Below are 18700 nucleotides of genomic sequence, written 5' to 3'. Positions count from 1 at the left end.
CGGGCTGGACCGACAGCCTCCAAAACAATACAGAGAAACCCTGTCTCGTAAAACCAAAAAAAAAAAAAAAAAAAAAAAGTGAGAAGTCAACTGAGGACAGACAGAAACTGAATCTAAAAGACCCAAATTTGCCAGGACCCTCCTTGGTATCCTGGATCCTGGACAAGGTACAGCCTTGTGCTTCTCTTGAGCCCATGTAGCCTGTTCTTCAACACAAGATGTCTCCTCGTCCAGGAGTACCTCCCGTCACCCCCATACATCTTTTCACTGATACTCTGCGTCTTTCCAACGTGGACTTTCAGACCTCTCGTAGGTTGCTATCTAGAATCCTATGAGTGGTCAGGGACTTTGCGGTGGAGGGGGAGGGCCACTGGCATCTTGTGCAGTGTCAGGAGGTTGCCAGTTATGACCCTTGTATCTGGTGCAATGCCAGCCTCACATTGCGCTTGGTTACACTTGACTACCTCGAGATGCCCCCATGCAGAGGTTCAGTGGAAGTGCGGCCCTCCCCCAGCTGGCTCCCGAGGCCACTTTCTAACTGTTTTCACACTTAAAAGTCATACAGGCGCCGGTATCCACCCTTGATCGCTCTGAAGGTCATGACTAGCCTATTCCAAGGAACACTCACCCTCATCTGGCCAGTGTTCCCTGAGCATGTAACACATGGGACACACTGGAGACTTCAGCCACCTAGGGCTGGCTTTCCCTGGGAAGAGACAGGGAAACACATGGAAAAGGTAGTTACGGTGAGGCGTGTCCACAGATGGACATGGGGACAGGATGGGGATGACAGGACCTCGTAGGTGTCAATGCAGTAAGTGATCTGCAAAAAGATGAGAATAAAAACCCAGTTCAGACTGACTTTGTCAGTCTGGATCAGACTTCAGGGACCCTAATGCCAGGCAGCTCACTGCCAGCACATTTAAAACACAATACAGTTTGGGCAAAGGTTTACAGGCAACAGTCAATCCAATTGCAGGGCACAATAAAGCTTACGGTGTGACTACATAGAAAGTCTTTTACAAAGTACACGTGACCATGAGGGTGGCTTCTGTAGCTAAAAAGCCTAGAAATCTAGTATGGTCTCTGACCGATAGCATAGAGGTCAGCAGGATATAAAGTACATGTGCATCTCCCCTAAGGATGGGAAATGGTCTAGGGATGGAAGAGTCTGGAACAGCCATCCTGGGAAGTTAGGGTGAGGTGTGCCTCCACAGATAACAAAAAGTCACCAGGTCAGTAACAAAAACCCACTCTCGCCAGGCGTTGGTGGCGCACGCCTTTAATCCCAGCACTTGGGAGGCAGAGGCAGGCAGATCTCTGTGAGTTCGAGGCCAGCCTGGTCTACAAGAGCTAGTTCCAGGACAGCCTCCAAAGTCACAGAGAAACCCTGTCTCGAAAAACCAAAAAAAAAAAAAAAAAAAAAACCCACTCTCAGCTTTCTGGATGGAACATGGGTATTTGTTTTTTATCTCCTCCATTGAGGAGACACCATGACGAACATTCTTGGTTCTCATTGTGCTTCTCTGTGGGTACAAGGACCTCTGTGCCCTCAAAATCTTCTTCTTCTTCTTCTTCTTCTTCTTCTTCTTCTTCTTCTTCTTCTTCTTCTTCTTCTTCTTCTTCTTCTTCTTCTTCTTCTTCTTCTTCTTCTTCTTCTTCTTCTTCTTCTTCTTCTTCTTCTTCTTCTTCTTCTTCTTCTTCTTCTTCTTCTTCTTCTTCTTCTTCTTCTTCTTCTTCTTCGAGTGCTGGGATTAAAGGCGTGCACCACCAAAACCCAGCTACCCCCAAAATCTTCTCCCTTCTAATTTTTTTTTTCTTTCCAAGACATGGTTTCTCTGTGTAACAGCTGTGGCTGTCCTGAAACTTACTCTGTAGACCAGGCTGGCCTCAAACTCACAGAGATCCGCCTGCCTCTGCCTCTCAAATGCTGGGCTTAAAGGCATACACCACCACTGCCTGGCCCTTCTAATTTTTTTTAAAGAAAAAGTGGTGGCTGTAATAGAGGCCAAGGTTGAAAGAGTTGCCTCTACAGCTAGTCTAATTAATACAGGCAAGCATAAGAGAATGGGGCTGGAGAGATGGCTTAGAGGTTAAGAACACTAGCTGATCTTCCAGAGGTCCTGAGTTCAATTCCCAGCGACCACACGATGGCTGACAACCTGAAATGAGATCTGGCGCCCTCTTCTGGCCTGCAGGGTTACGCACAGGCAGAACACCACATGATAAATAAGATTATAAAAAAAAAACACCAAAAACTATTGATATACATAAAAATAGAATGGTAAGAAAAGCTAACAGAGGATGAGGAAAGGTGAAAGCCATCCTCCATTCAACCATCATTTGATTAATTTCTGCTAATATTTTGCTGTAAGAAAAATGGGTGTAATACACTGGGTGGTGGTATACACCTTTAGTCCCAGCATTCCAGTGGCAGAGGCCAGCCTGGTCTACAAAGTGAGTTCCAGGACAGCCAGGACTACACAGAGAAACCCGGTCTTGAAAAACTAAAAAACCAAAAATCAAAAATCAAAAGAAGCCTGGTGTTGATGGCGGTGCACGCCTTTAATCCCAGCACTTGGGAGGCAGAGACACGTAGATCTCTGTGAGTTTGAGGCCAGCCTGGTCTACAAATCGAGTTCTAGGACAGGCTCCAAAGCTACAGAGAAACCTTGTCTCAAAAAACAAAACAAAAAACCCATAAGCACCTTTTTTGGGGGGGGTTAGTCCTTGTTGTTTCCCCCAAGTCTCAGCTTGAGTTTAAGTCTTCATGTCTCCTCCCCAAGTTATCAGCTTATTGTACCTCTCTGAGATTTGTCTTCTGTCTTTCGATGCTTCATTTCTCCAGTGGTCTCTGGATGTCCTGGTCGGATTCATCAGTTCAGAAGCCATCTGGAGCCGGACGGTGGTGGCGCACGCCTTTAATCCTAGCACTCAGGAGGCAGAGGCGGGTAGATCTCTGTGAGTTCGAGGCCAGCCTGGTCTACAGAGCGAGTTCCAGGACAGCCTCCAAGACGATACAGAGAAACCTTGTCTCGAAAAAAAAAAAAAACCAAACAAACAAACAAAAAACAAGCCATCTGGGACTTCATTCATTTTCTGAAAAGACTCAAGCATAAACCCAACTTAACATTAGAATATAGGACTTTCTCGTTTTATTTTGCATTTACTTTAAGCAGTATCTACTTTAGGGGAAAAGCATTATCCTTTAGAATAATTTTTTTTTGGAGGGAGGGAGGTTGAGATAGGGTTTCTGTGTGTAATAGCTTTGGCTGTCCTGGAACTCAAGACCAGGCTGACTTCCAACTGCTTGCCTCTGCCTCCTGAATGCTGGGATTCGAGGCATGTGTCATCACTGCCTGATGAAAATTGTATAAAAAATTTAAAGTTAGCATAGCTAAATAGTATATGAGAATTTAGGTGGGTATAAAAAAAAACCCTATTTAATTAATTAATTTTTTAAAATTTGCCAGTTAGTATCTGACGGTGTGTGTCATTCCCCAATAGCTTGACTGTGTGGATAGTAGGGGATTTTAGCAACATGATTAATATTAAAATTTCTCAGCTCGTTTGCTAGCATAAGCAGGACTATTATTACTAGTAACTGCAATGGAGTCCTAGAAAGGAAATGAGTGAAGAGCTGACAAAGTTGTTTCAGATATGACACAGTGGTATTCCACTGAAGTTTCCAGGGCCCCATGCCGTGTCTGGGGTTGTGCTCGGCAGCTGAGTAGTTAGGGAGAAGCACTGTGCAAGTCTGCAGAGCACTTTACTCACGGATGTTTATATACCTGACAGCATCAGAATGCCAAGACACCGACAGCCATATTTTCAGGTGCCAAGCTGATGCCCATTCACTACTAATTACACATTACAAGTTTGAAATACTCAGTGCTTGCCAGGCAGTGGTAGCATATCCATTCCAACAGTCTGTTAACTAGACTCCATTCTCAAGTTCCTTATTCCAAATGTTCCCTTCCACTATATCCTTTCTATGATTACAATCCTTCAGAAATATTTTCTCTCTCTCTCATTAGGTCCCTTTCCATTCTCTGCATCCCTATTCTTCATGTGCTAATTTGCATATGAGGTCAGTTAATGCTGAACCTTAATCTTCCTTAAGGATACTTACTTTGGGTAAGGATGTGCCAACTGAGGTTCCAAAGCTACCCATGACTGGAAGACTGATTCTTCCTTAGTCCATCCAATAAACTGCCATTCAAATTTACATACATAGCAGAGTCGGGTAAAATATTTAATAGCAGGGCTGGAGAGACGGCTTAGAGGTTAAAGGCACTGGCTGCTCTTCCAGAGGTTCTGAGTTCAATTCCCAGCAACCACATGGTGGTTCACAACCATCTACAATTCAATCTGGTGCCCTCTTCTGGCCTGCAGGGATACATGCAGGCAGAACACTGCACATAAAAATATTCAATGGCTGAGGAACATCTAATAAAAATGATTACAGTGAGTTTAGATGGCTGAGCTGTATAACCCAGAGTGTGAATACAGTATCTTGTGAGTGAGAGAGAGAGAGAGAGAGTGTGTGTGTGTGTGTGTGTGTGCGCATGTGGGGGGGATGGAAATTGTACATAAAACCTAAGCTCCTTGTATTTTTGAAAAGCCATCTATAAAAGCATTGAAACACTGAAACATAGATGTAATTTTAGGCAATAACCAGGGGGAATTTTCTTTCTTCTTCTTTTCTTTTCTTTTACTTATGTATAGTGTTTTGCCTGCATGTATGCCTGCAGGACAGAAGAGGGCACCAGATCTCATTACGGATGGTTGTGAGTCACCACGTGGTTGCTGGGAATTGAACTCAGGCCCTCTGGAAGAGCAGCCAGTGCTCTTAGCCACTGAGCCATCTCTCCAGCCCCCCAAGGGGTATTTTCAGAAATCCTTTTTTAAAAATATCTGTTCATTTTTTTATATTAATTGGGGGTTTGCCTGGTGTGTGAGGATGCCATATCTCCTGGGATTGCCATTATAGATAATTGTGAACAGTCATGTGGGTGCTGGGGATTGAACCCAGATCCTTTTAAAAGTCAGCCAGTACTCTTAACCTCTGAGCCATCAGTCCAGCCACTCAAAAATTCTTTTGCAAGACAGGGTTTCTCTGTAGCTTTGGAGCCTGTCTTGGAACTCACTTTGTATCACTCTGTAGACCAGGCTGGCCTCGAACTCACAGAGATCCACCTGCCTCTGCCCCCTGAGTGCTGGGATTAAAGATGTGCACCACTAATGCCCGGTTCCATCTGGCTCCACCCTTTCTTTCTTTCTTTTTTTTTTTTTATTTTTTGGTTTTTCGAGACAGGCTTTCTCTGTATTGTTTTGGAGGCTGTCCTGGAACTCTCTCTGTAGACCAGGCTAGCCTCGAAATCACAGAGATCCGCCTGCCTCTGCCTCCCGAGTGCTGGGATTAAAGGCGTGCGCCACCAACGCCCGGCTATCCACCCTTTCTTAAAAAGGGAATATTTAAGATAAATATCTATAGATCCCCAGTAATATGCTAATTTAACCTGCCAACTATCAGTGTGGAACAAATGATTTACCAGAAAAAAATAATTATTACAGGCTCTTTCTCAGTATGAGATTATTTCTATGAACTACCAATTTAGCAGCCACATTATTTAATAAGCTAATAGCCTCTCTGTTTCAGGTGTTATATAGAATTTAAAGGAGATCCAGATGGCAACTTAGAGAGCAGAGCCAAACTCTCAGCATTGACAGGTGAGAGTGCACCCAATGATATAGTTCCAGATTATGGATTTTGCTCTTTCAATTTATTTACTATGAAAATTAAGCTTCATTTAAGCATGAATTAGACGATCAGAAGAGAACATCCTCTATATAATGAGTGACTAATATCTCTGGGAATTTAAACAGCATTGGCTTAGTGCTTTATGCCCTAGTTGGGATTGTTTCTGTACCAGAAGTTGGGCTTGTTTTGATTTTTTTCTCCCATGAAGGGGGTCATTGATACTGAGCTATCCCTGATATTAAGGGAAAAAATTCCATGAAGGGACCTTTAATATTGAGTTATTTCCTACTATGATGGAAAAACAAACAAAGAAGCAAAAAAAACCAACCAAGCAACTCTTCTTTATTAAATAATTGACAGAGACTTTATTATCCCCCTTCTACTATCTTTAGTTCCTATGCATATAAAGTTGCAGAGTTGTAGCTCTGAATGTTTTGCTCCTTTGAACCCTAGCAAATGTTTTAATAACTATACAAAGTGCTTTGTCTCAGGGGACTGAGAAGAGCCCCTATTCAGTTCCACTCTCTCATCTTAAGGTCAAGACCCCTTTTCCTGTGAGAGGACTGAGTTCCCCTAACCCTCAATTTCGAATGAAAGAAAACTTTTCTTACCTTTTCCAAGGGTGGTGTTGCCCATGGTTTTGGTGCCAGCTGAAGGGGAGCCTGTAGGTGTCAACGCAGGCAGGGATCTGAGAAGAAGTAAGAATGAAAGCTAGGTTCAGACTGACTTCCTCAGCAGGTTCGTTGTTCCCATATTTAAAACACGGAACAGCCATTTGGCGGTGGTGCTCGCCTTTAATCCCAGCACTTGGAAGGCAGAGGCAAGTAGATCTCAGTGAATTCAAGGCCGGCCTGGTCTACAGAGTTCCAGGACAGCTAGGACTGTCGACTGTTACACAGAAAAATGCTGTCTGGAAAAACAAAAACAAAACAAAACAAAAAAAAGGAACAATTTGGGCAAAGGTTTCCAGGCAACAAGCAGTTCAATTGCAGGTGCACAAAAAGCTAACAGTGTGACTACATAGAAAGTCTTTTACAAAGTACATGTGACCATGAGGGTGGCTTCTATAGCTAAAAGGCCTAGAATCTGGTGTGGTCTCTGACCGATAGCATCAAGGTCAGCAGGATATAATAAAGTACTTGTGACATCTCCCTTAAGGATGGGAAATGATCTAGGATAATCATTCTAGAATTTGGGCGAGGTCTGCCTCTATAGCAAAGGTGGGGTGAGGTGTGTCTCTGCAGATAACAAAAAGGTCACCTGGTCATTAACAAAATCCACTCTCTCTTTCTGGATGGAACGCGGGTATCTGGTTTTTATCTCCCCCATTGAGGAGACACCCCTGCGTGACAAACATTCCTGGTTCTCTTAGTGCTTCTTTGTGAATACAAGGACCTCTGTGCCCTCAACAAGGGGGAATCAGAGCTCTGGCTAGGTGGTCTATCTGAGGGATCAGTCACTCTGGGACAGAGGAAGCAGAAGAAAAGGCAAAGGGGGCTGGCCTAAGGGGGTTCTGTTTCTGTGCTGATATATTAACTTGCTGAGGCCTGGGGGAAGGTGGATGGTCACTTATTACCAAATGTCAAGACCAAGGAGATAGGTATTATCCGGTCGGTTACATAACCTTTAAACATATAAAAGGGCTCCTTGGCCTAGGACCTCACCTACCTGCAGGCTCTGGACTCCGATCGCTGCTCCCTCTCAGGATGAAGGTGGTTTTGGTAAGTACTTTATCCTACAGGAGTGACTTCACCAACCCCCCGCGTGGGCACTGCCCTCAGTGGAAGAGGCAGCAAGTACTATTCTCTTCAGCTGGTTCATGCTAGCCCTGCTCCTCAAGGTCACAGAGCTAACTCCTTCCTGTTGTAGTCTAGCTGGGGTAAGGGTTAGAAGCTCCCCTCGAGACTTCCTGTGGAGTCAGGTCTCCTCCTAAAACGACCTTCTATCTGCAAGGATGGTAGGCAGGTGGGGGCTGCTGTCTCTTTATTTTTTTATTTTTTTTTATTTTGGTTTTTACGAGACAGGGTTTCTCTGTATTGTTTTGGAGGCTGTCGGTCCAGCCTGGCCTCAAACTCACAGGGATCCGCCTGCCTCTGCCTCCCAAGTGCTGGGATTAAAGGTGTGCGCCACCACCGCCTGGCCTGCAGTCTCTTAATTCGTATCTTCCCACACTGCAAGCAGGCATCAGCTGACACTGACTGGCTGGTGGCGGGCTGACTCGCACACGATATGAGGTTTCTAGTGTCTAGCCCCTTGGGGATGTACTGTCCCTCCCTTATGGACCCGGCTAGCGGTGAAATGGGTCAAACTCCTTTCCAACCAGGGCTCAGACCCTTCCCGGGTCTATCGACCTGATGTGGACCCAGAGCTGGCCAAAAGCAAGGACAGCTTCCGAAACTACACCGTGAGTGAATCCCTGTTCCACCCCTCTCTCTCTGCCCGGCCTCTGATCCAGCTTGTGGAGAGCAGCCCTTCTGCACCCCACAGATCTAAGGGGGCTTTAGGGGAAGCCCCATTGCACTTTATACCTGTGGGGTCTGGCCTGCAGGAGGGGAGGTCATGACCTCCAGTGTACTGGGCCAATTTGGCACATATCTACTGGCTTGCAGGCCGGCCCGCTGCTGGATCGAGTCTTTACCACCTACAAGCTCATGCACACACACCAGACAGTGGACTTTGTCAACAGGAAGGTAAACGTTTCCTGCTTCTAATGCAGACTCTGAGGGTGGGAGCCTCCTTGTACCCCGAGTGACCCTGCTCTTTACTCCCTTCTTGGAAAATGGTCTCCCTTCTCCCCAGCATATCCAGTTTGGAGGCTTCTCATACAAGAAAATGACAGTCATGGAGGCTGTGAACCTGCTAGATGACCTGGTGGATGAATCCGACCCGGATGTAGATTTCCCCAACTCCTTTCATGCATTCCAGACAGCGGAGGGCATCCGGAAGGCCCACCCAGACAAAGGTATGCCCTACAGCTGTGGTGGGGGAGGGACTATGGTTGTTCTAGAAGGCAACCCGAGAGCCTGGTCCTTGCAGACCCCTGGATTCCTTGCATCCAGCCAGAGCCTGCTCTGCCTACCTTTCTCCCTGCAGCTTCTAGCCCATATGTCCCTTTCCCACAGACTGGTTCCACCTGGTCGGACTTCTGCATGATCTGGGGAAGATCCTGGCTCTGTGGGGGGAACCTCAGGTGAGGGCCAGGTGTGGGGAGTGGGGCGTGGGAGAGGGAGCAGACCTGTTTACCCCTCACCCACAGCTGCCTGTCCTTTCCTAGTGGGCCGTTGTTGGAGACACTTTTCCGGTGGGCTGCCGTCCCCAGGCCTCTGTGGTATTCTGTGACTCTACTTTCCAGGACAACCCTGATCTCCAGGACCCTGGATACAGGTAGTTTGAGATAGCAACTCACTTTACTGAAAAGTTTCTGCAACCCGATAAGCCTCTCCGTTGATGCACCAATCAAAATCAAACCCAATTAGAAAAAGCCCAGGTTTAAAGGACACAATGTTTCTAGATGACTTTCCAGTCCCCCGGAAAACCACAAGTCTATTTTCTAGGGGGTTTAAATACCCTGTGGGAGTGGTCTTGAGCATCTCTGGGGGAGGGGTCCTCATTTGGTGGGCTTTCTGAGATGAAGCAGGGTTTGGAGGGAGATAGGGGAGGGGGGCTTGGGTGGAACTTCCATCCGGCATTCTAGGCTCTTTGGGTGTATGGATGCCAGGCGCTGAACTTCCACTGTACAGGACCACAGGTGGTCTTTTCCCTTTTCTGCCCAGACCCCTTCATGCTCATCTCTTGATCTTGCAGCACAGAACTTGGCATGTACCAGCCCTACTGTGGACTTGAGAATGTCCTTATGTCCTGGGGCCATGACGGTGAGGACAGCTAGAGGCAGGCAAGGGGACAGTGTGGGGCTGGAGATAAGGGCTTCCATGCCTCTGGGCACCTGACTGTAACACCCCGTCTCCTACAGAGTACCTCTACCAGATGATGAAGTTCAATAAGTTCTCCCTACCCGCTGAGGTAGGTCGGGGGAGAGCCCAATCACGAGCCTAGCCCAGTCTGGCCAGTCTGGCAGATCTGAGCGCAATGGGTGTGGCTTCCACAGGCCTTCTACATGATCCGATTCCACTCCTTCTATCCATGGCACACGGGTGGTGACTACCTACAGCTGTGCAGTCAGCAGGACCTGGATATGCTGCCCTGGGTGCAGGAGTTCAAGTACATAGTTCCTTGAGGGTGTGGGCAGGGAAGGGGACTTGGGGTTGCAGAAGGATCTTTCATGATGCTCATGGCTCCTCCCCTGTGTCTGCAGTAAGTTTGACCTCTACACCAAGAGCCCGGAGCTCCCAGATGTGGACAGCCTGTGGCCCTACTATCAGGGGCTGATTGACAAGTACTGCCCGGGCATCCTGAGCTGGTGAATGGTTCCCAATGCCCTCCCTCCATTGAAGCAGCACTTAGGCTGGACACCATCAGGCACAAGAACAGCCCATTTCAGCCTTGCTCAGGGCCCCAGACACCTGCTGTGGTTGAGGTCACTTGTGCCAGGTATCAATAAAGGCAGAAAGCGCTTACAGAGTTGACTTGTCACTGGGGCCCAGGTTGTGGTAGCAGGGTGGTCCCAGCACAGGAATACCACTACTGTGAACATGCTGCTTATCCTCTTGGCTCCAAGTCAGTCATCCAACTCATCCCCATCCCAAAAATAGTCACTAGTCTTCTAGACTCAGCTCCCTTTAACAGAGAAGGGGTAGGGGAGAGCCAGGCATTGGTGGCTTTAATCCCAGCACTCAGGAGGCAAGGGCAGGTGGATCTCTGAGTCCCAGGCCAGCCTGGTCTGCAGAGTGAGTTCCAGGACAGCTAGGGCTACACAGAGGAAAATAAATAACTGAGTGAAACATGGGCAAAGATAGGGCTGGAGAGATAAGATAGCTCAGTGGTTGAGAGCACTTGCTCTTGCAGAGGACCCGAGTTTGGTTTCTAGCAACCACATGGCAGCTCATAACCACCTGTAACTCCAGTTCTAGGGGATCTGATGCCCCCTCTTTCTTCTGGAGGCTCATGCAGGCATGTGGCACACATAAAAATCATTTTTTATTCTTCTCTCATTTATCCCAACTGCAGTTTCCCCTCCCTCCACTCCTCCCAGTCCCGCCCCTCCACCTCCCTTTCCTCCAAATCCACTCCTCTTCTGCTTAGAAAAGAGCATGAGGCCTCCCAGGGTTATCACCTGAACACAGCATAATAAGTTACAGTAAGACCAGGCACAAACCCCATCTCAAGGCTGGACAAGCCAATTCACTATGAGGAAAAGGGTCCCAAGAACAGGCAAAAGATTCAGAAATATCCCCACTCCTACTGTTAGGAGTTCCACAAGAGACAAAGCTACACAACTGTAACGTAAATACAGAGGGCCTAGGTCAGACCCATCCAGGCTCCCTGATTGTTTAGTCTCTGAGTCCCTACGGGCCCTGCTTAGTTGATTCTGTGGACCATGTTCTCATGGTGTTCTTGACCCCTCTGGCCCCTACAACATTTCCTCCCCCTTTTGTGGGATTCCCTGAGCTATGCCTAATATTTGGCTGTGGGTCTCTGCATCAACTCCTATCAGCTGCTGAGTAAAGCCTCTCTGATGACAATTGGGCTAGGCACTGATCTATGAGTATAGCAGACAGGGTGTCTGAGTAGACCTGGCTGTGCTGGAAATCGCTCTATGGACCAGGCTGGCCTAGAACTCAGAGGTCCCACTGCCTGGCTACCCCCCCCAGACAATTTTTAATAGGAGTGGTGAGCAAGCCAGAAGACCTGAGTTTGATTGTTGGGACCAACATGGTGGAGAACCAACTCCCAATAGTTGCTTCTGACCTCCACTATATACTATATACTATATGTACCATATACTATAAATAAATAAATGTAATAAAAATTGTAAGTATCTTTAACACACATGCACCAACTATTTAAGTATGTTAATTAACTGACACATGGGTTCAACACACTTCAAAGTATCATAAATACACACAACTTTTGCCAATTTGAGAGACAAGGGAAACCGTGTTAATCGGGATGTAGAGGCCTGAGGATCAAGTGATTGGTCAAGACCAATCTCAGTTACAAGGTGAATTCAAGGTCCGTCTGGGCCTGTGTCAAATAGAACAAAGAAAAAAGAAGCCATCAGCCTGAGGATATAGTTCAGTGGCATAGAGCTGACTGGTGTGTTCCCAGGCTTGGGTTTTATTCCCAGCACCAGAAAGCAAACAATCAACAGCAACGTAATTCCCAGGAGTTTGTTATCTCAAACCCAAAAGTCCATAAGTGAAGAATGAGCATTTGGGAAGAACTGGTGGTTTTGGTGTTCGCTTGTTTTTCCTGTTTCTCCCAGCTCCCCGGTGGCTGTGTCTTTGCACTGACTTCAGGTCTTCTGGGTGTGGACAAGGGCTCTCTGTTACTGTGACACTTTGGGATGGCATTTAGGGACCACTGGAGAAAATCCCAGATGATCTCATCTCAAAATCTGTCACTTAATCAATGCTGCAAATGTGCTTTTTCTAAATAGCACAACTCAAGTTCTGAAGACTTCATTTGGGTTTGTCATGCAAGAGATTGAAGGCGGGGCTTGGTGCATTCAGAGGATTTGATGTGAGGACCTGTTGGGGCTGCTTTTCACTTTATCTCAAAGGCTATACCTGTGGCAATTATTTATAATTTATTAAAGCTCACCTGAGGATTCAGAGAGCAAAGTCAGCCTCAAGCTATAGAGATCAGGCAGTGGTGGCACACACCTTTAATCCCAGGACTCAGGATTAAGAGATAGATGGATCTCTGTTAGTTCAAGGCCACCACAGCCTACACAAGAGTAAAGAATAATAGAGCTCCTGACTTTGATCCCAGCACCTGGAATCACACACCTTTAATCCCAGAATATAAGACAGGAGCAAGGTCTCAGTATGAGGCACTCATTCTCCAGCCACACTGAGGACAGGAAGACATTGAAGTCTCAGGATTCTCCAGCCACGCTGAGTAGAGGCAGCAGTGTGAGGTTTGGTGGAGCCAGGATCACCTTTCACTCAGTCTCAGGTAGAGGTAAGAGGTAGTGGCCGGCTGCTTTGCTTTCCTGATCTTCAGCTTGAACCCCAGTATCTGTCTCGGGTCTTTTATGCTACAGACCTAGCATTTCTCCAAGGGCCTTTGGTTCCTCAGGTTGGAGATCATGCTTCAAATCTACGTGTCGGGGCTGCATGCTGTGACTTAGTGTGGACAAATACGGTTTACTATCTCCATTTCCACATCTGCCTCTACTTGCCGTGCAATCCAGGCTGGTTTGAAATTTGAGATCCTTCTGCCTTGGCCTCCTGGGGTGACAGGTATAAGCCACCGTATCTGGCCTGATTGTCTCTTCAACATCCATTCCATTCTGGTTGTGGTCATTGGACACAGTATTGCTTTTGTTGTCCTCCTGGCTATTGCTCCCAGAACCTGTGTCCCTTAGAGGCTTTCCTAAACCTGTCACCACTAAAAAGCACCCCCCAGGTGTCATGGGAAGATGGCAGAGCACCAGATTTTGTGCACTCAAGGGGAAGGTCACACCTTTCTGGGGACTCAGGTTTCTGGGATTGCTGTGGGGCCTGAAGAAAGGAAGGGGGGGGATCCTTGGCTTTTTCCTGACCGCCTTCCAGCCTTACCACAGCCCTTGAAGTTCCTGTTAGCTACACTCTGCTGCTCTTCTGGTCTTCCTGTGCAGACTTTGGCAAAAGAAAACCAGCCCCTGGTTTCTGCTTACTTCCTCTCAGAGGCTGCAAGGCCAAAGCTGTTTTGATAGGATACTGGAACACCATCACAACGGGGTTCTTCCTCAGTCACTCACAATGACAAAACTACCTGCATAAATTGAGACAGTGACACCATCTTTGCAGGCCATGTTTTTCATTTTCTTTCTTTTCTTCTTTTTTAAAGAAATATTTATTTTATACACATTGGTGTTTTGCCTATGTGTGTCTGTGAGAGGGTGTGGAATCCTCTGGAGGTGGAGTTACAGTTACTAGCTGCCATGTGGGTGCTGGGAATTGAACCGGGGTCCTCAGGAAGGACAGCCAGTGCTTTTTTGAGACAGGCTTTCTCTGTATAACAGCCCAGACTGTCCTGTTACTTTCTTTGTAGACCGGGCTGGCCTCGAACTCACAGAGATCCGCCTGCCTCTGTCTCCCGAGTGCTGGGATTAAAGGCGTGCGCCACCACTGCCTGGCCCCCTTTTATCTTTTCATTCTCTGCCCTTTCTGAAGACCTGAAGGTCAAGCAGGAGGTGGAGAGAGGGACATGCTCTGGAAAGTTCCCTGGTCCTTGGGCTGTTCTAGTTTCGTCTGCCTCCGTTGGTCTCACACCCTTGCTGTACAGGCCTGCCAGGTTGTGCCACACCACCACATCGAGGCTTCTTGTAACCAGGCCTTTTTGTTTGTTTTCTGGAGAAGACTGAGTGACAGGGAGGGAGCCCCTTTAGCTGGGTCAGTAACCAGTCTAGTCTGTGTCCTCAGGCCTCTCTAGAAGGAACCACCAGCCAAGGGGTATGCACAAACGGTGCCTTTATTGGTACAGTCTGAGGGGCAGGTAGGCACCGTCACGTGGGCCCACTTCCCTTCAGTCCTAGCCACAGCAAACCCAGCTCATCCCCTCCAGTGGTGCTGGACAGGGGCTCCAGACTCAGGCCTCTACATCCATGGGTACACTGATTACAGTGTTCCAGAAAGCCCTGAGTGAGGCTGCATGCCCACGTCTGGGCTAGCTGCCAACACAGTGGAAGGAGAAGGGAGGAGGGTGTGGCTGGTGCAGAGGGACTAGCGGGGCTCAAGGTGACACCAACAGTCCTCAGGGGTGGCACTCCAAGCTGCCCAAGGCACAGTGGCTGGACTGTGACATGAGGTGGGATGGAATTCTAGGGATATGATTCCATCAGGACATGTGGCGGCTGACAGCACATGAAGCTATTTTTTCCTCCGGGGGGCCCCCGAGTCACTGCTGTTGCTGTTGGGGGCAGCCTGCTCAGAGGCAGCTCTGGGATCCTTTTTGGGAGTCTGCTTACGCTTTTCCTCTCTAGACAGTTTTGAGGACTGGAGTGGGCAGGGGGCAAGTAGGGTCTGTACAACTCTGACAGTCACCACAGCCCCCAAGAGTCCCCACAGCAGGATGGGCGGCTCCAGAGGAGACAGCTGTGTTCGCACCCAGTTCAGTGTCTGTGCGAGAGCGTTGCTGGGGCTGCGGGCCCGGAGTGGACTCCTATCCTATGGAGATAAAACCAAGAACATCCCGTAAGATTTACTCCTGCAACAGACAAGCACCCTGCTACCTCCCGCAGTCCAGCTGGCGCCTTCACACCTGAAGTCCAAACTGTCGGAGCAGCGTTTCCAGCCCTGGGTCCCCCAGGGACACAGAGGGGAAGAATTCCTCTACCCACTGGCGGTGCCACCACTGGCTGTAAGGGAGAGAACTGAACAGTCAGCATGTGGCTACAGCCCAGGCCTTGGCTCCCCACCCAGCATCCTCGCCTACCTGGTCTCCCCAGGCTTTGAGAACCAGTACTTATAGCGCTGGGCCCGCAGGTAGGTGGGTGGCCGCTCATGAAACGGGTACTTGGCGACATGGTGCTGGACCAGGCGGATCACTGTGGCAGGGGAGGAGAGGTTACCATGGCTTTGAACCTGTCCTTCCTGTCCCAGTCCCTCTCCCCGACTACCCCTTACCTGGCTCTTTGCCCTGCAGGAGACGTAGTACCAGGCTGGTGAACCAGGGGCTGTGTGTATGTGGGCCAAGGGCTGCAAACCACATCTGCCAATCGAGGCGCGGCTGGTGGGGTATCAGGAAAGGCGGCGGTCGGCTCACATTCCCAGGTTTGTACATGAATTCTATCTCCTAAAAGATGGCCATATGGTTAGTTGAAATGGCGAGATTCGGTCCCTTTACCCCGACATCCTTTGGGAGGACTCACTGTCCAATGGTGTCCATCATAGCTGCCCTCCAGCACCACTTCAGGCCGCCCACCCAGACCAGTCATCCGACGGAAGAGGCCATATGAGCTGGTCAGCTGTAGATGCTCCACGGAACTGTACAGGCGATGAGCCCCAGTCCAGAGGCGCCCGTGGGTCCCAGATTCCACATAGGAGTAAGGTACCTGCAAGCAAGCAGGCAATAGCTCAGTGCTGCCCCACCCTCCCCCAGCCCCATCCTCCACAGGGTACCTACTAGGCTGATCAAGAACAAGGCCACTGTGGCAGCACCCAGGATGGACAGCTGGATACTGGCAAAGAACTTCCGCAGCCATCCTCGCACCTGGATCCACCTGAGGACGGGGGGGCGAAGAGTCATCAGGCCAGGTCTGAGCCGAAAGTAGCCTCTTGCCCCCGTCTTCAGGTACATACATACCTCCAGAGGGCAATAAGCAACTCGCAGGTCAGGGAGGCTGCCCCCAGCCACACGGTAGGCAGAGTCACCGTCTTCAGCCACTGGGAGAACTGGTGGAAGGTGAAGGCTACAGAAGGAGGGTGTGATGAGGGGCTGGCCCAGCCCTTTTCCTTAGACCCCCAGGCTGACACTCACTGGTTTTAGAGACGATGATATGCTGCTGCCAGTCAACCTCCAGGCCAAAGTAGTGCACGGTGCCATAGGCCAGCAGCCCGTAGGCGGTCAGTTCCAGCAGGAGGGACAGCATGGTCAGCAGGGCCCTGGGCCAGGCTACGGGCAGGACAGTCACAGGTCGGCTGAGGGTCTGCAGCCAAGGGGCTGGGGTGGGTGGAGGTGGTACAGGGGTTCTTTGGGAGTACTGGGCAGTTGACATCAGTATGGTTGCCATGACACTCACAGGTGGGCACCTTCTTGTGGCATCTGAGGCCGGGCTCAGCAGACAGGTGACGGTCATCCAGAAGGGAAGTAGTAAGCACCAAGGTTAGCAGGTTGAAGAAGTTATAGTTGCCAGTAACGATAATCAGGACCTGTAATAACACCTGCAGGAAGGTCTGCGATCAGATCTATGGCGGGCTGCTCTTCCCGCGCCCTGCTGACTTAGACATTTTCACAAAAGGCTACATGTAGCCTTGATCTGAGTAGCACGTCCCTCTGCCTGCAATGCTCTCCCAACAGCACCCCCATCACCTGACCACTCTGTCCCCAACAAGACTCACTGGCCACCGGTGAGGGCCACACTCTCTTCTACCCACCTGAGCGTAGAAGGCTGTCAATCGCAGGCGGCGAACAGGGGCAAAGAACAGAGGGGGCACCGCGATCTCGATGAGGAAGGTGGCCACCACACTGAGCTTGTGCAGCCAGACTGGCAGGTGGTGGGCGAACCAGGCAGCTGGTGTGGGCAGGCACTGTGTCTCGTAGTGGTAGGTGAGAGCTGCAGGTAATGGGTGGGGGGTCAGGGTTGATCAGAGCTTCCAGGCCACCCCAGCTTCAGGCCCAGGCCCTCACCGGTGAGTCCCCACCACGCAGGGCAGCGGCTGGTCAGCTTGACCACACCAGAGGCAAACATGAGTCGAAACAGCAGCCAGCGCACCAGCCAGAATGGGAGGCTCTCATGGCATAAGGCCCCTGCTCGTCCACCCTTGTGCTTGGAAGGCTTCTTCAGTGGGGCTACCAGGGTAGCTAGGAAGCCCGTCTCCAGCAGCAGGGAATCCCTACAGGGAGAAGAAATATCATAAAGGGTTCTTCTCCATTAGGCGGCTTCCCTCACAGGGTCCTCCCAGGAGAGGTGAACATCCCTTGCCCAGTCCTCAGGCAGCATTGGTCCAGGAGTCACTCACCACTGGAAATAAAGGAACACTTGGCCCACCTGTAGGGAGAGGAGCTGTTAGAGAGCCACTGTGTGTCTGCTGCGTCAGGCGAGGCAGTGGGCGGGTTAGACAGGGGCTGAAGCTCTAAGAGTCCCACTTGCCTGGCAGGCTGACAGGTAGGCAATCCAGAGCAACAGGTAGACGAAGGAGTGTCGCAGAGAGCTCAGGAGCAGGGCACCCAGTGCCAGCACGGTGCCCAACAGCGTCAGTAGCTCCAGACCCTGGGCAGTATCCAGCCCCAGTCTTGGGGCCTCCCATAGCAGCGTCGGCGTTTCCCACAGCTGCTGCCACCGACCCTTGCCTTGGGGCCGCAGTGTTCTTCGGGCAGGAAGGATGCCCTCGGGGCCATAAAGGCCTGTGGGAGGGCGTGTCAGTGTCTTCCCAGACGAAATTCATCCGAATTAAGCCCCGAAGATGCCCCACTACCAGCTCCACGCATGCACATGCCCTATCGTCAGGGCCTCCACATGCTTCCCGCCACGGCTGCTCCCGCACCCCGCACCCCGGGTTGTGCTGCAGATGTTCCAACCCCGTGTAGGTCTTGCTCTACCAGATGCTCTCTCTCAGGTTAGAAATTGTTGACCCCAACCCCAGGTTCAGAAGACCTAACTCTGGGTCAGCACCTTCGGCTGGAGTCCAGGTAGAAATGTGTCTCCTGCTCCCTTCGGGGGTTCTGCCCTGATCCCAGGTGAGAATCCGAATAGTAACGGGAAACCGACCCTTGCACATTCTCCCTCCACACTCTAGTGGGCCCGCAGCACACAAACTACCGCCCCCCTAGTCCCACGTAGAGGCCTGGACCTCAAGGCGCCTCAGGGAGCTCGTATTCGGGGTGAAGGAAGGGAAGATACCATGTGTGAGTTGTTCCACTCGGCGCCCTCACCTGGGATCTGGGTGTAGAGGGACGCAAAGGCAAACGTGTAGACAGCGGCCACACCCTGTAGGAAAAGCTGCTGTGGGACCCGGGAGCTCGCCATGTCCGCTACGCGGTCCACCGAAGCAGTGCCCGCTGGTTCCCCCCCAGCCCCGCCTCAGGCCCACGCCCCGGCAGGAATCCGTCGGGTTTGGTCACTGCGCTCCACCCAGTGCCTAGGAACTCACCGCTAACTGGCCCAAAAAC

The 18700-nt window shown here is 50.0% G+C and overlaps 2 protein-coding genes across 3 annotated transcripts; one reads left to right on the top strand and one right to left on the bottom strand.

Annotated features, from left to right (window-relative positions):
• The first annotated feature begins 7470 nt into the window (after positions 1-7470).
• Positions 7471-10338, top strand: Miox (myo-inositol oxygenase). The gene is made up of 10 exons (XM_005067091.3): positions 7471-7485; positions 8088-8168; positions 8374-8454; positions 8564-8726; positions 8887-8954; positions 9039-9148; positions 9569-9636; positions 9735-9784; positions 9870-9982; positions 10077-10338. The coding sequence occupies exons 1-10, from the start codon at positions 7471-7473 to the stop codon at positions 10183-10185; spliced, it is 858 nt and encodes a 285-aa protein (XP_005067148.2). The 3' UTR covers positions 10186-10338.
• A 3985-nt stretch (positions 10339-14323) lies between these two features.
• Positions 14324-18653, bottom strand: Lmf2 (lipase maturation factor 2). Of its 2 annotated transcripts, none has more exons than XM_040753975.1 (14): positions 18464-18653; positions 17682-17935; positions 17551-17579; positions 17219-17424; positions 16966-17144; positions 16611-16752; positions 16349-16483; positions 16175-16280; positions 15995-16091; positions 15741-15923; positions 15496-15664; positions 15305-15416; positions 15131-15242; positions 14324-15036 (listed from the first exon to the last, which is right to left on the bottom strand). In XM_040753975.1, exons 1-14 carry the CDS (start codon positions 18555-18557, stop codon positions 14740-14742), a joined length of 2115 nt encoding a protein of 704 aa, XP_040609909.1. In that variant the 5' UTR covers positions 18558-18653; the 3' UTR covers positions 14324-14739. The 2 variants fall into 2 exon arrangements, with proteins under 2 accessions (XP_040609909.1, XP_005067149.1); XM_005067092.4 differs by having other exon boundaries at positions 15131-15227; positions 18464-18651.
• Between the last annotated feature and the right edge of the window lie 47 nt (positions 18654-18700).

This window comes from Mesocricetus auratus, unplaced genomic scaffold, assembly GCF_017639785.1.
Source record: "Mesocricetus auratus isolate SY011 unplaced genomic scaffold, BCM_Maur_2.0 Super-Scaffold_100010, whole genome shotgun sequence".
Lineage (NCBI taxonomy): Eukaryota > Metazoa > Chordata > Mammalia > Rodentia > Cricetidae > Mesocricetus > Mesocricetus auratus.
Note: the sequence above shows the minus strand (reverse complement) of the source record. Positions and strands in the feature narration are given on the sequence as shown.

Bases quoted from the DNA above. Each gene is read 5' to 3' on its own strand.
- Lmf2 (XM_040753975.1), bottom strand. From the start codon at position 18,557: ATGGCGAGCTCCCGGGTCCCACAGCAGCTTTTCCTACAGGGTGTGGCC. The intron at 17,145-17,218 runs GTGAGGGCCTGG...CATTACCTGCAG, and splicing joins TGCGTGGTGGGGACTCACCG to CTCTCACCTACCACTACGAG. The intron at 15,243-15,304 runs GTAGGCGAGGAT...CTGACTGTTCAG, and splicing joins TCAAAGCCTGGGGAGACCAG to TTCTCTCCCTTACAGCCAGT.
- Miox (XM_005067091.3), top strand. The intron at 8,455-8,563 runs GTAAACGTTTCC...CCTTCTCCCCAG, and splicing joins TGGACTTTGTCAACAGGAAG to CATATCCAGTTTGGAGGCTT. The intron at 9,983-10,076 runs GTACATAGTTCC...CTGTGTCTGCAG, and splicing joins CCCTGGGTGCAGGAGTTCAA to TAAGTTTGACCTCTACACCA.